Raw genomic sequence first — 12876 nt, 5'->3', positions numbered from 1 at the left:
GCTCACCACTGTCTTGTAGGCTTCTCCTGAAGATTAAGCGTTAAGACAGGTGAAGTGCTTATGGGGTGAGCTTGTGAATACCGAGCAGCGATGGGCAGCAATGTTTATCGTGTGCCGTTTTCTGGGGCCCACCCAAGGGAGACGTGGTGAGGTCCCACTGCGAAGGGAGAGGAAAGCTCTCTGGAAGGGGCTGATGCTAAGTGGAGCGTCTCCGGGGTTCTCTGCGCTATTCTCCAGGATGGAAGGAGAAAATGCAGGCAGGGGAACGGAAAAGAAAATGTTGGACCAGGTCCTAAAAAGCCTGTCTGCCTCCCATGACCATGAACCCTGGGGCCACAGTGTCCCCGCGAGCCCGCACTCACCTCGGCAGTCCCTGAAGTCCGCGTGGCTGGGCGGGTGGTGCTTGCACAGCCGCTCCAGGACCTGCTTGTAGTGCATGAGTCGGTGCAGCGGGCGCAGGAGGAAGGTGTTGAGCGGCAGGTAGCACACCTTCTGCAGCTCGAAGTCCCGGCACAAGCTCTCCAGCCGCCGGGAGCCCCTGATGCTGGTCTCCAGCGCCTCCAGAGCCTCGCTGTGCTTCCACAGGTGAGCTGCCAGTTGCTGGGGGGTGAAAGATGGGGCGGGGGGGGCAGAGTCCTGCTCAACCATGTGGTCCATCCGGTCTGCCTCTCAGAAGTGAAGAGCTCACTTTCATTCTTTTATCTCGCTGATTTACTTTCATGTTTTTTTGTGTTTTGCTTTTTTTGCTTTTTAGGGCTGCACCCGCGGCACATGGAAGTTCCCAGGCTAGGGGTCTGATCAGAGCTACAGCTGCCAGCCACAGCCACAGCCACAGCCTCGACAGATCTGAGCCGCATCTGTGACCTACACCACAGCTCACGGCAATGCTAGATCCTTAACCCACTGAGTGAGGCCAGGGATCGAACCTGCAGCCTCATGGATACTGGTCAGATTCATTAAACACTGAGCCACGATGGAAACTCCCTACTTTCATGGTTTTTTGTTTTTTGATTTTTTTTCTCCCTTTTCTGTCCACAATCTGGGCTTATGGAAGTTCTTGGGATTGAATCCGAGCCACATCTGCAACATCACCTGATCCCACTGCACCGCCACAGAGACAAGCTGTATCATTTACCCCTGGCACCACAGTGGGAACTCATTTCATGTTTTTTTTTTTTTTTTTTAAATTACTACAAGAATTTTTAAATTTGGGAGCTCTCATCGTGGCTCAGTGGAAACAAATCTGACTAGTATCCAAGAAGATGCAGGTTCAATCCCTGGCCCCACTCAGTGGGTTAAAGATCCGCCATTGCTGTGAGCTGTGGTATAGGGTGCAGATGCGGCTTGGGTCCCACGTTGCTGTGGTGTAGCTGGAGGTTATAGCTGATTCAACCCGTAGCTTGGGAACCTCCATATGCCATGGGTGCAGCCCTTAAAAAAAAAAAAAAGACACAAAAAGAGAATTTTAAAAATTGAAGTATAGTCAATCCACCACACTGTGCCAGCTTCAATTGTACAGCAAAGTGACCAGCCACACATAATTTTCAGATTCCCCTCCACTAACAGCCACTACGAGGCACAGAACTGTGTGCTGTACTTAATTTCACGTTTTTAATATTTCACTATTTAAATTCTCGGGATGAAATAAAAAGCTCTATGAAAGCACTGCTCCAAACACTCAGGGGTCATAAAATATATAACATCAGAGGTGTAACGTTCTTTTTAAAAACGAGGCTGGCAAAACTGAGGGGAAATAAAAGAACAGGAGCTCCTTCAGGGGGCGTGGGGTTTTCTCCTAAATGTCAAAGAATGACATACAGGCCAGGGCCACTCCATAAATTCCATATTGTTAAAAATATGTATTGCCATTGAACTCCCCTGCTTCACTCATATGATAACAGAGCACCTGCCATGCTCTGTTGGATCCCAGCGAGCGGGTGGGAATGAGACGCAGTCCTTCTCTCTTGGGATCTGACCATGAGCCTTTGCTTAAGCAGACTGTCATCAGGCTCCAGAACCTTCTCCCAGGCCTGTCTATGCACTCCTGTGCCATCCGGTTCTAAAGAGACCCCCACTAGTCGGTTCCGCCAGAACCCCCAGGTCATGTCTGACCACCCCACTGGTCCTCGGCCAAAGGACCCTGTCAGAATCCCCCTCACCCCTGATGCCCCCTCAGTCACTTTCCATCCTCTGAGCCCCGCCCCCTCCCTGGCTGTTGATCCCCCGTCCCTGCTGCCCTGGGCGTGGACTCCCCTCTCTCTCGCCCACCGTGAAAGCCCAGTGTCCCCACGCCTATTGCAATGGTCCTGAATAAAGTCTGCTCCATCCTCGTTAACAAGCACTTAAAGGATGATCTTTCCTTTAACAGGTGGCGGTGTAGACAGACACATGGGGGGGTCCTATGCACCCTTCACCAGCCGCCCCTAATGCTCGCAGCTTGCCCAACTGTAGCGCCGCAGTGCAAGCAGGACAGGCCAGAGTTTCCTTGGATTCCGGCAGTTCTAGCCGCCCTCGTGTGTGTGTGCAGCTCTAAGCCATGTTTTCACAGGTGCAGTCCCCTGGTTGACCTTGACCTATCCTGTCACTCCATCCACCATACACAGTAGGTGCCCATAGAAGGTTGCTGCCCAAATGCGTTGACGAGCAAATGAACCAAGGCATGCGCCCCACCAGGGCAGGGGTCTTGCAAGGCCCTGAGTGCCCGGAGAGGCAGGTTCAAGGTCGTTGGAGTGCAGAGCAGAAGGTGAAGGATGGGGGGCGGGGCGGGATCTAGAAAGATCATCTAGGGAAGCTTTCTTGGTCCGGTTTAGAGTGTGGACAGTGTTCTCGAAACCAGAGAGGCCAGGAAGGTTTGGGGCCTGTTGGAGAGGATAAATGATGGCTCGGGGGCTGTGGCGGGGGACTGATGGATAGGAGGCCGTGGGGTGAGTCACCCCGGAGAGCACTGAGAGCCGGGCGGAGTGAAGTGGCTGGACTTCAGGGAGGAGAGGGGGCAGGAGGTGGGGCTGGGGGGTCAGGGCCCAGGAGTGAAGGGTCATGATGAAAGACATGGCCTCTTTGGCTTGTGGGCATTCTGCAATGCCTTTGGGCATCTGGGCAGATGATTCCAGGAGGAGGTTCACAGCCTGGGCTAGAGATCAGCGTCTGGGTGCCTCTGACGTGTAGGCGGGCGCTGGAGCCCCCGGCCCTGCTCCCTGGGTCCTGTGTAGAGGGTCCGGGGGCAGCTGAAGGGCACTGGCGCCATCTGTGCCAAGCGAGCCCCTGAGTTTGAGGTCAACACTCAGGTGCAGCATGTGAGGGAAAGATGCTGCAGGCTGGCCGTCACCGGAAGTGTTTTGGACAGAAGAGCCCACCTAGGCTTCCACGTCTCTAGAACCTTCTGATGCTCCCCGCCACCCTTTCTAAAAATTCTTTTTTTCTTTTCCTTTTGGCCTCCCTGCAGCATATGGAGTTCCCGGGCCAGGGATCTGATCCAAGGCACATCTGTGACCTATGCCACAGCTTGTGGCAACACTGCATCCTTAACCCACTGGAGGAGGCGAGGGATTGAACCTGTGACCTCCACGAGACCACATCGGCCTTTAATCCACTGAACTGCAACAGGAACTCCTAAAACTTCTTTAAAACCAATGAGCACCACAATAGAAAAGAAATTCTCCAAAAGGCTGCCAGAGTCTCTGAGCTCCTCCACCTATTTTCATTTTGCTGCGCACAAAACTCCACGCTATACATGCATGTGGACTGGCACAAACCGAAACACCAGCACAGCCAGGAGGCTGCCTGGATGCTCCTCTAGACTGAGGAGCAGGAGCTGCCCCGGGACGGGGGTCAGGTCTGTTTTGAGGAGGTCTTAGGTGTGGGTGAGGGAGAGGAAGGCATGGCTCTCATATGCCCCCCTCCTAGGGGACACAGCAAGGGCTGGGATACAGGAGAACTCAGGGTGGTCCCCAGGGGGGCGGGAACTCAGCCGGCAGGTGTCTGCCGCTGTCCCCAGAGCCCATGGCAGAGCCCACGCCTCAGATGGGAGGCCCCCAGGAAGGCTGTTCATCTTAGGTGAAAAGAGCGCTGAGAAAAAAGGCAAAAACCAGAGTTTCCGTTGTGGCTCAGCAGTTAATGAACACGACTAGTATCCATGAGGACACAGGTTTGATCCCCGGCCTTGCTCAGTGGGTTAAGGATCTGGCGTTGCCATGAGCTGTGGTGTAGGTCGCAGATGCGGCTCAGATCTGGCGTTGCTGTGGCTGTGCTGCAGGCCAGGAGCTGCAGCTCCAATTGGACCCCTAGCCTGGGACCCTCCGTATGCCGTGGGTGTGGCCCTAAAAAAACCAACCAACCAACCAACCAACCAAACAAACAAAAAAGTAAAAACCAAACTGGGCCAAGAAAAAGTGCAGATCATGGAGAAAGAGCTTCCTATGAGCAGAACGACTGAGAAGTACCACAGCAGCAGACACATCTTATAGAAGAGAGAAAAAAGGGTATTTTTATCAAGTGACAAAAGCCAGTCTGAAAAGGTCACACACTGGGCGAGTGCAATGGTCTAATATGCTGGAAAAGGCTGCGCAGACAGAAAGATGAGCAGGCGCCGGGGGGTGGGGTGGGGGACGGAGAGGGGCGCACAGAGGATTTTGAGGACAATGAAAAATGAGGAATGTCATTCCTCTTTATGCAGCACTGTCCCGATGGATATGTGACATCATGCCCGCGGCACAGCCCAGAGAACGTGCAACACCGAGGGTGAGACGTAACGTAACCTATGGACTCTGTTAATAACAATGCATCAATATCGGCTCATCAGTTGCAACAACTATACCGCTGCCCACGCAAGATGTTAATACTAGGTGACAGTGACATTCTGTGGCGGGGGAAACAGGGAGGCAAGGATGTGGGACCTCCAGATTTGCTTTTCAATTTTTCTATAAATCTAAAATGCCACTAAAGGAGCTCCTGCTGCGGCACAACAGGATGGGTGGTGTCTCTGGAGCACAGGGGATGCGGGTCTTGCTCCCCAGTCCAGCGCAGTGGTTAAGGATCCTGTGTTATTGCAGCAGCAGTGTCGGCTGACAATGGGGCTCAGATCTGCTCCCTGGCCTGGGAATTCCGTATGGCAGTCAATAAATAAATAAAAAATAAAAATCATTTTAGGAGTTCCCGTTGTGGCTCAGTGGTAGTGAGTCCAACTAGTATCCATGAGCATATGGGTTCAGTCCTTGGCCTCCATCACTGCGTTAGGGATCCAGCACTGCCGGGAGTTGTGGTGTAGGTCTCAGATGTGACTTGGATCCTGCTTTGCTGTGGCTGTGGTGTAGGCTGGTAGCCATAGCTCCGATTTGACCCCTAGCCTGGGAACTTCCATATGCTGTGGGTGTGGTCCTAAAAAGAAAAAAAAAAAAAAAAAAAAAAAAAAAAAAGCACTAAAAAAAAAGAAAAAACATTATGGAAAGTGAAAAGATGTCTGTTACTGTTACATCTGAGTTTGGTGCACCCACCCAACTCTATGGCATTAAAAATACTGCGGTCCTGAAATACCTTAGGTGATTCTTTTTTTTTTTTTTTTTTTTTTTTGTCTTTTTGCTATTTCTTGGGCCGCTCCCATGGCATATGGAGATTCCCAGGCTAGGGGTCTAATTGGAGCTGTAGCCACCGGCCTACGCCAGAACCACAGCAACGCGGGATCCGAGCCGCGTCTGCAACCTACACCACAGCTCACGGCAACGCCAGATCGTTAACCCACTGAGCAAGGGCAGGGACCGAACCCGCAACCTCATGGTTCCTAGTCGGATTCGTTAACCACTGTGCCACGACGGGAACTCCCCTTAGGTGATTCTTTGCTTTCTTTGCATAGGATTCTCCAGTCCTGATGGCTTCCAGGGCCTCCCTCTGACATGGCCCCAAGAGGGGAGTGTTGCTTTTTGAAATACTATGAAAAAGCCCGCCATAAGCTCAGGAGCTATTAAATAATGTCTTGATCTTTGTCAAGGGAAACAGGAAATCCCTTGAGTAGTGTTAGATCCTATCTTTTCTGTTTCCTCTTAGAATTATATAATTCTAATGGAACAAGTCAAGCACCAAATGACTCAGATTCTTAGGAATTAATTCAAACCTCAATAATAACTTTTATTCTCCTAACGCCTTGGACATGACCGGTGCTCGCCTAGTACTGGATGGATGGTGGATGGAGAGACGGGTGGTTGGACAAACTGAAAAGGTGGCGGCACAAGCAGTCTGCCTTCTCTAGGGGGCTGCAAGCTTGCTCGTAGTTGTTAGTTAAGGTTACTGGACAGGCTCTGGGTGGTTGAAATACAGGACGATTGCTTTAAACTGCAAATATAGATGTATGTGTATTTGAAAGACAAATTGTGTGAATTAAAGCATTCCATATGAAAGGAATTATTAATGGATTAAAATGAAAAGGCACAAATGACTTTTTCAGATGTCAGAGACGGGGCTGATTTTGAACGGGAGGCAGAATATTGGTTCACTATGTACTGACTTCTCTGGGTGGACTTTCACTCTTCCGGTGAAAAATACACTTACCCTATAAACTGACTTAAAGTCACGGCCTTGACTGGAATTCCTGCATAGTATCCAATCCAATGCGTTTGTCACACTCACATGAAGCCAAAACAACTGACTGAAAGCGAAATGCTCTGTCAACCAATGTTTTATCTACATAATTATTTTTTTTTGTCTTTTTAAGACCGCACCTGCGGCATATGGAGGTTCCTAAGCTTGGGGTCGAATCAGAGCTGCAGCTGCCCGTCTATACCACAGCCACAGCAACACAGGATCCGAGCCACGTTTGCAACCTACGCCACAGCTCATGACAATGCTGATCCTTAACCCACTGAGTGGGGCCAGGGATTGAACCCACATCCTCATAGATGCGAGTCAGATTTGTTTCCGCTGAGCCCCAACGGGAACCCCCTATATAATTTTTTAAAAATGAGTTTGGAAAGACTTACGCACAGGAAATACCTGTTGTTTTGGCTACAGAGCTTTTGGAAAGGAAAAAAGTACCGCAAGTGCTTCTTCTCCCTGAGTGACCGAATGTTCCTTTCTGCTTCCAAATAACATTATCCAGACGAGACAGAAGGGTTCCCCCGGGGGCTGGGCCACAGGCAGACCCATGGCATCAGGCCGGTGTTCGTGGCCGGGGACCAGGGTCAAGGCCTTGGGCAGCCCCGGCGCGTGACCTTCCCTCCCGAGCTCCCTGACCCAGGCCCCGAGCCACTCACCTTCATGCCCTGGATGTTCTTCAGCATCACGTCGCCGATTCTTTGGTAAAAATCTCCTCTGATGTGGGCATTCGAGCGGCCTTCCCTGAGAGCAAAGGGTTGGAAACCAGAGCGTTGGCAGTGGAAACATGACCGGAAAATGGGCCAGGCCCCAGATGACAAAAAGAGCAACTTTTGTCTATTTAGGGCTACACCTGCGGCACATGGAGGTGTCCAGGCTAGAGGTCCAACTGGAGCGGCACCTGCCGGCCTACACCACAGCCACGGCCACAGGGATCTGAGCTGTCTCTGTGACCTACACCACCAGCTCACGGCAATGCCAGATCCTTAACCCACTGAGCAAGGCCAGGGATCGAACCCTCGTCCTCTTGGATGTGAATCTGATTCATTACTGCTGAGCCAGGATGCGAACTCCAAAAACGGCAATGTTTATGTCTTCCTTTCTAAGCCCCCATTTGTACCTTTCCCTCCTGTGTGTGTCACTGAATGCTAGTGCCAGAAGGAGACTTTGAAATTACCCCAGTCACTCTGCAGACAAAAAACTCCCCTTGTGCCTTTGAAAGAGACAGGGAAGAACCATTTTCTCTTCATTTTAATTTGGTCTCACTGAACATTTTTCCCCCAGTGTCAGAACAGCATGGAGAAGACTTGCAGGAACTGGCTCGTGAGAGAGAGTCTCTCACAGGCTGGGGTTAACAGACAAGTGTAAGAAGCAAGACTTAACCTTGACATCAAGCTTTTTGCTCCCAAGAGCCCTTCGCCTGAACGAGACAAAGGGCTGGGTAAAAAGCCCTGGGGACGAGAAAAATAGAATTGACAAAGTACAGGAGACCCATGCCCAGAGGTAGATATGGGGAGAATGACCCAGAAGAGGGCAGAATGGCTGTTCCAAGAACAGGATGGGTTGGCAGCACTCCAGACAAGCTGGGTAGTTGGTGACAAAGACATGTGCATTTTTAGCTGAGTATTTGGGTATAAAGTCCTATCTCTTACGATTCTGGGTTATAGCCGGTGTTGATAAGCCAGGTGCTTAAAAAGCACCAAAAGAAATAATATCAAAAATGGTAGCTGGCGGGTGCTGAGTACTGGGCGAAGCACTATTAACTCACTGACCCCTCCTGGCAGCCTCTGGCAGGTACCATCATCACCCCCATCCAACAGCTAAGGACAAGACAGAAAGAAACAAAGCATCCCATCTAATGCCAGCAATCGCGAGGTGGGAGCTTGCACCTGAGCCCAGCCCACACTGCTCTAACCCAAACCTGCCACCGTACCCACTGGCAAGAAAGGAATTTCCCAGAAACAATTTAAAAGAGGATTTTCAACCATGAACCTATGTAATATCCTCCAGCCAACCGTTCAGGACAGCTAGAAGTCAACTTCAAGGAAAGGGACGAATGATAAATGAAATCTGGACCCAGAAGTGAGAGGGGCTCAGAGCGGAATAAAACCCCCAAGCCCGCGTGGGGCGGGCGGTGATTTACACCTGCAGGTGCTACTGCCCTGTGCCTCCAGGACCGGGAGGAACAACTCCCCTTCTTAGCATCTGGAGCCTTCCAGAACTGCTGGCCCAACCTCTGATTCATCAAGGATCTCAGGACGCAGAGGGCTTGCTGGGAGCAAGGTGCGAGCTTAACGAAGCAGCCCAGGGGGAGGAAAGGCAGGGCGCACAGAAATGCGGGTGGGGGATGGGGTGCGGCTGGCTCCTCCCCCAGCTTCTGGCTCCTCCCCCCACCTATTCCTCTGCTTCTAACTGAGCATATGGTGTGAATTCCATCACAGGGGAGACCCACGAACGGCTTAAACCTTTTCTAACATCAAAAGAACAAGGATTCCCACTAGGCTCCTGGCCCCTGCCTGGGGGTCTTTTACTGCCGCCCCCCATCTTCACCTCCCCCCGCCCTGGGGAGGGGGGCTGTGTTTCTTGCATTCTCTCCCTCTGTTCTTCTGCTTCCTCTCAGCGGTCAAAACAAAACATGTTGGTCCATGGCCTTAAGTACTATTCACTTCTCATTAAAACAAGGATGTTCTCCTCCCCATGCCCTGAAATGGTTCCGTGCCGGATTACCCTTAACCTCTTAGTCACCTAGTCCACAGAGGAAGGTCAGGTCACTCCCGCCTCTGGCCACCCTCTCCGGGCTAGTCAGCCCCTCATGTCCTACCGCTCTGCTCTCTGCCTCTGGAGGCCTCTCCCCAGCCCCCCGTTTCTCACCAGGTCAGTTCTTGGATTCTCTTCGCCAAGCCTTCCTCTTCAGGCGGCTCCTATGATGTACGTGTGTGTTGGGACTTCATCCTGGCTATCTCTTCACTTTTGTTTATTTTTTTAAAAAAGATGAGTTTTTAAAAAAGTTTTATTGACGTATAGTTACTTTATAAGGTTGTGACAATTTCTGCTGTACAGCAAAGTGGCCCAGGCATCCGTACCCACATAGCCACTCTCTCTTTTCTTCATTTTCTTTTTTTTTTGCCTCTTCTAGGGCCACTTTCCATGGCATGTGGAGGTTCCCAGGCTAGGGGTCGAATTGGAGCTGTAGCCGCTGGCCTACACCACAGCCACAGCAATGTGGGATCTGAGCCGAGTCTGCAACCTACACCACAGCTCACGGCAAAGCCAGATCCTTAACCCACTGAGCGAGGCCAGGGATCGAACCTGCAACCTCATGGTTCCTAGTTGGATTCATTAACCACTGCGCCACGACGGGAACTCCCTCTTTTCTTCATTTTCTTCTTCTTCCTAAGTAGCCCCCTCCAGCCCCTGTGGGGTTTTTTGTGGGTTTTTTGTCTGTTTTTTGCTTTTTAGGGCCCACAGAATATGGAAGTTCCCAGGCTAGGGGTCAAATTGGAGCTGCAGTTGCCAGGCTGTGCCACAGCCAGAACAACACGGGATCCGAGCCATGTCTGCAATCTTAACCCTCTGAGCAAGGCAGGGATCGAACCAGCAACCTCATGGATACCAGTCGGGTTTGTTACCACTGAGTCGTCACGGGAACTCCTCCTGCGGTTTCAACTCACGATGCCCAAACGTTATCCAGTGTTCAGTGCAGCTACCAACCCAGGCTTGGTATTTCACGCCTTCTGGGAGGCGCTGCACAAGTGACCGCATAAGCCTCTCAAATGCAAGCGTTTCTAGGCAGCATTAATTACTTATCTTGCTGCCCAAACCCCATCTTCTTCCCCCATCTCCTTCCTTCATGAAGTAGTTGTCCTGCCTCAGCTTCAACCTTGCAGCCTCTGTTATCCTGACTTTTTCTCCCTTCTCTGTCAGACCATTCTCCCCCGAAATGGGCTCAGCGGAGGATGCTCGAGCATCCACTACCAACTTGGACCAGGCTCTCCTCCGAGACAGCCCTCAGCCCCTCTGCTCGGCATCACATATTATTTCCACCCCGTCAGCTACGGGCTGGCGGCCTCTCTGGATTTTGGGCAGGTGGTTATGAATGAGGTCCCTCTGGAGATGTTTCTTGCTTGGTCATTCTTCGGATCTGACGCGTCCGGGTGTGGCTGTGAGTTTCCTGGGTCACTTTGTTTTCTTACACGGGAGGCGGGGCGGGGAGAAAGCAGCTCCAGCTTCCTGCTGCTCAGAACCACACACCCCCGCCCCTTCGCCATCACATGAAGCTCCCTGAGGAGCTGGAAGGTTCTCCTTCCCTTTCCTGCGTGTCTGAACCACAGAGGACGACCCAGCTGCGGGGCCAGCATAGCTGATTTTCACTAAAGGCCACACACCAGGGAAAGGAGGCCGGACAGGACGTAAACTTGATTTCTGGGTCTGGAGCAATTAACTGGAACTTAAATCATTGACCTCAAAGCTTCCAAATGGATGCGCCATTGGGCAACACATGTGAGAAAGGTCTTTATTTAGTCCAGAGGACATAGTTGAGGTGTTTTAGTGAGAGTCCTCTGGACGGGGCGGGCAAGGGGAGGGACGGGGTCTCGGCTGCCGCGAGTCAGGAGCGTTCTCCCCTCTCCCGGACAACACGGTACCCGAGGGAAGGGAAGGGCCGGAGAGCGGCCTGGGAGGAGAGCGGTGATGGAGGCCAAACTCGATTGACTTCACTCCCTTTCTTCTTTTGCCAACTATTTATTAAAAAAAAAAATGGACCGATGTTAAAACCCCAGACGCAAGGGGACCCTGCTTCCTGCATCGGGCTGGCGAGCAGAAACCTAGCTGTTTCTGCAAGTCTCAGCATCACTACTTTCATTTTAAAAAATGCTCTGGGGAGTTTCTGGCGTGGCTTAGTTGTAACGAACCCAACCGGTATCCGTGAGGTTCGATCCCTGGCCTTGCTCAGTGAGTTAAGGATCCAGCGTTGCTGTGAGCTGTGGTGTAGGTCACAGACGTGGCTGGGATCCCGTGTTGCTGTGGCTGTGTGTAGGCGGGCAGGTGCAGCTCCATTCGACCCCTAGCCTGGGAACTTCATATGCCACAGATGCAGACCTAAAAAGCAAAAAAAAAAAAAAAAAAAAAAAAAAGCCAAAAAACCATAAAATGCTCTGCGAGTGTATATCACCAGTCCTCTGTGCACGGGGAAGGCACTCATGTGGAGCCCCTGATGGGGGCAGCTCTGGGACCACGTGGTGGAACCAAGCTGGGGCCTCAGAAGTTAATGCATCCAGTCCAGGCAGCTCTGCCCCCTTCCGGTCCCGTCTCGACCACACCTCCCTGCAAGTGCCAGCCCTGCTTGCTTCCAGAATGTGATGTCAGCCCACGGGGAAGAGAAGGCGACCCGATGCCACCCTGTATAGAATTACCATTGTGTTTACACATCCTGCACGTGTTAATGCCAGCAAAGCCACAAGTCCCCAGCGTCGGCTTTACTGCAGACAGCTAAAAGGTCATTTTAACATGGAGAACATCAAAAAGTAATTATAACTCTTCCGGAACAGCCTCCGGATGTTAACCTCACAAGAAAAGGGTCCTTGTTCGGAAGCTGGGGCCACATGGCTGTTGTCTGCATAATTACCGCACAGCGACGCAGCTGAAAATTCTTTTGACAATTTCACTCTGGTAGCTCATGTACCAAGAAGACCCTAGATGCTAAATTCTGACCTGTGCACCAGGATTTATCTCAGAATAGGGTTGAAAACACACACACACACACACACGCGCGGAATCTGAGTCTTTCAGACACTCTGGAAACTTTTCTCTCACAACTGTGTGAGCCAGTCAGCAACTCAGCAACAGACAGACACCAAGGCTCAGCCCCTGCCCCGTCAACAAAGCAAAGAATCATTTCATTAGATTAAAACAGAAAAGCAGACTTTGCAGTGTGGAGCTAGAAAGCCAACTTTTTCAACCTGGCTGTGTCTGGCCACCCTCTGATGCCAGGAAAATAGATGTAACTTGGTGGATTTTTAGGCCTCATTTGCAAAACAAACGCCATGCCCTAATTCTTACTATTCCTTGTGATTTCTATGATTCCTGGCGGGGGGAAAAATGGCTATAATTATGTGTTTGTGTGTCGATGTTAAATAAAACATAGTTCACACATGAGCAGATGCGCCAAGGGAGATCTTCCATTAATATGTAGGGGGTGGGGGTGGCTGGGTTCAAAAAGCAAACAAATTAGCCAGAGTAATAGATTATATTACTATAAATAGCCATTAGCCACACATAATAGATGTGAATTTCAATATT

General features: G+C 51.1%; 1 protein-coding gene across 16 annotated transcripts in view; it reads right to left on the bottom strand.

Annotated features, from left to right (window-relative positions):
• FARP1 (FERM, ARH/RhoGEF and pleckstrin domain protein 1) overlaps positions 1 to 12876 on the bottom strand; it is a 309200-nt gene that overhangs the window by 19203 nt on the left and 277121 nt on the right. For all 16 annotated transcript variants that reach the window (XM_084982203.1, XM_084982197.1, XM_084982198.1 and 13 more), the window contains 2 exons: positions 7239 to 7323; positions 363 to 600 (listed from right to left, as the gene is read on the bottom strand). In XM_084982203.1, coding sequence (XP_084838329.1) covers positions 363 to 600; positions 7239 to 7323 — 323 coding nt within the window. The remainder of the gene's footprint in view (positions 1 to 362; positions 601 to 7238; positions 7324 to 12876) is intronic.

Source organism: Sus scrofa, chromosome 11 (genome assembly GCF_054392235.1).
Source record: "Sus scrofa isolate SSC_HxYL_T2T_F1_AM1 chromosome 11, Sscrofa_HxYL_maternal_Yorkshire_Landrace_v2.0, whole genome shotgun sequence".
NCBI lineage: Eukaryota > Metazoa > Chordata > Mammalia > Artiodactyla > Suidae > Sus > Sus scrofa.
Note: the sequence above shows the minus strand (reverse complement) of the source record. Positions and strands in the feature narration are given on the sequence as shown.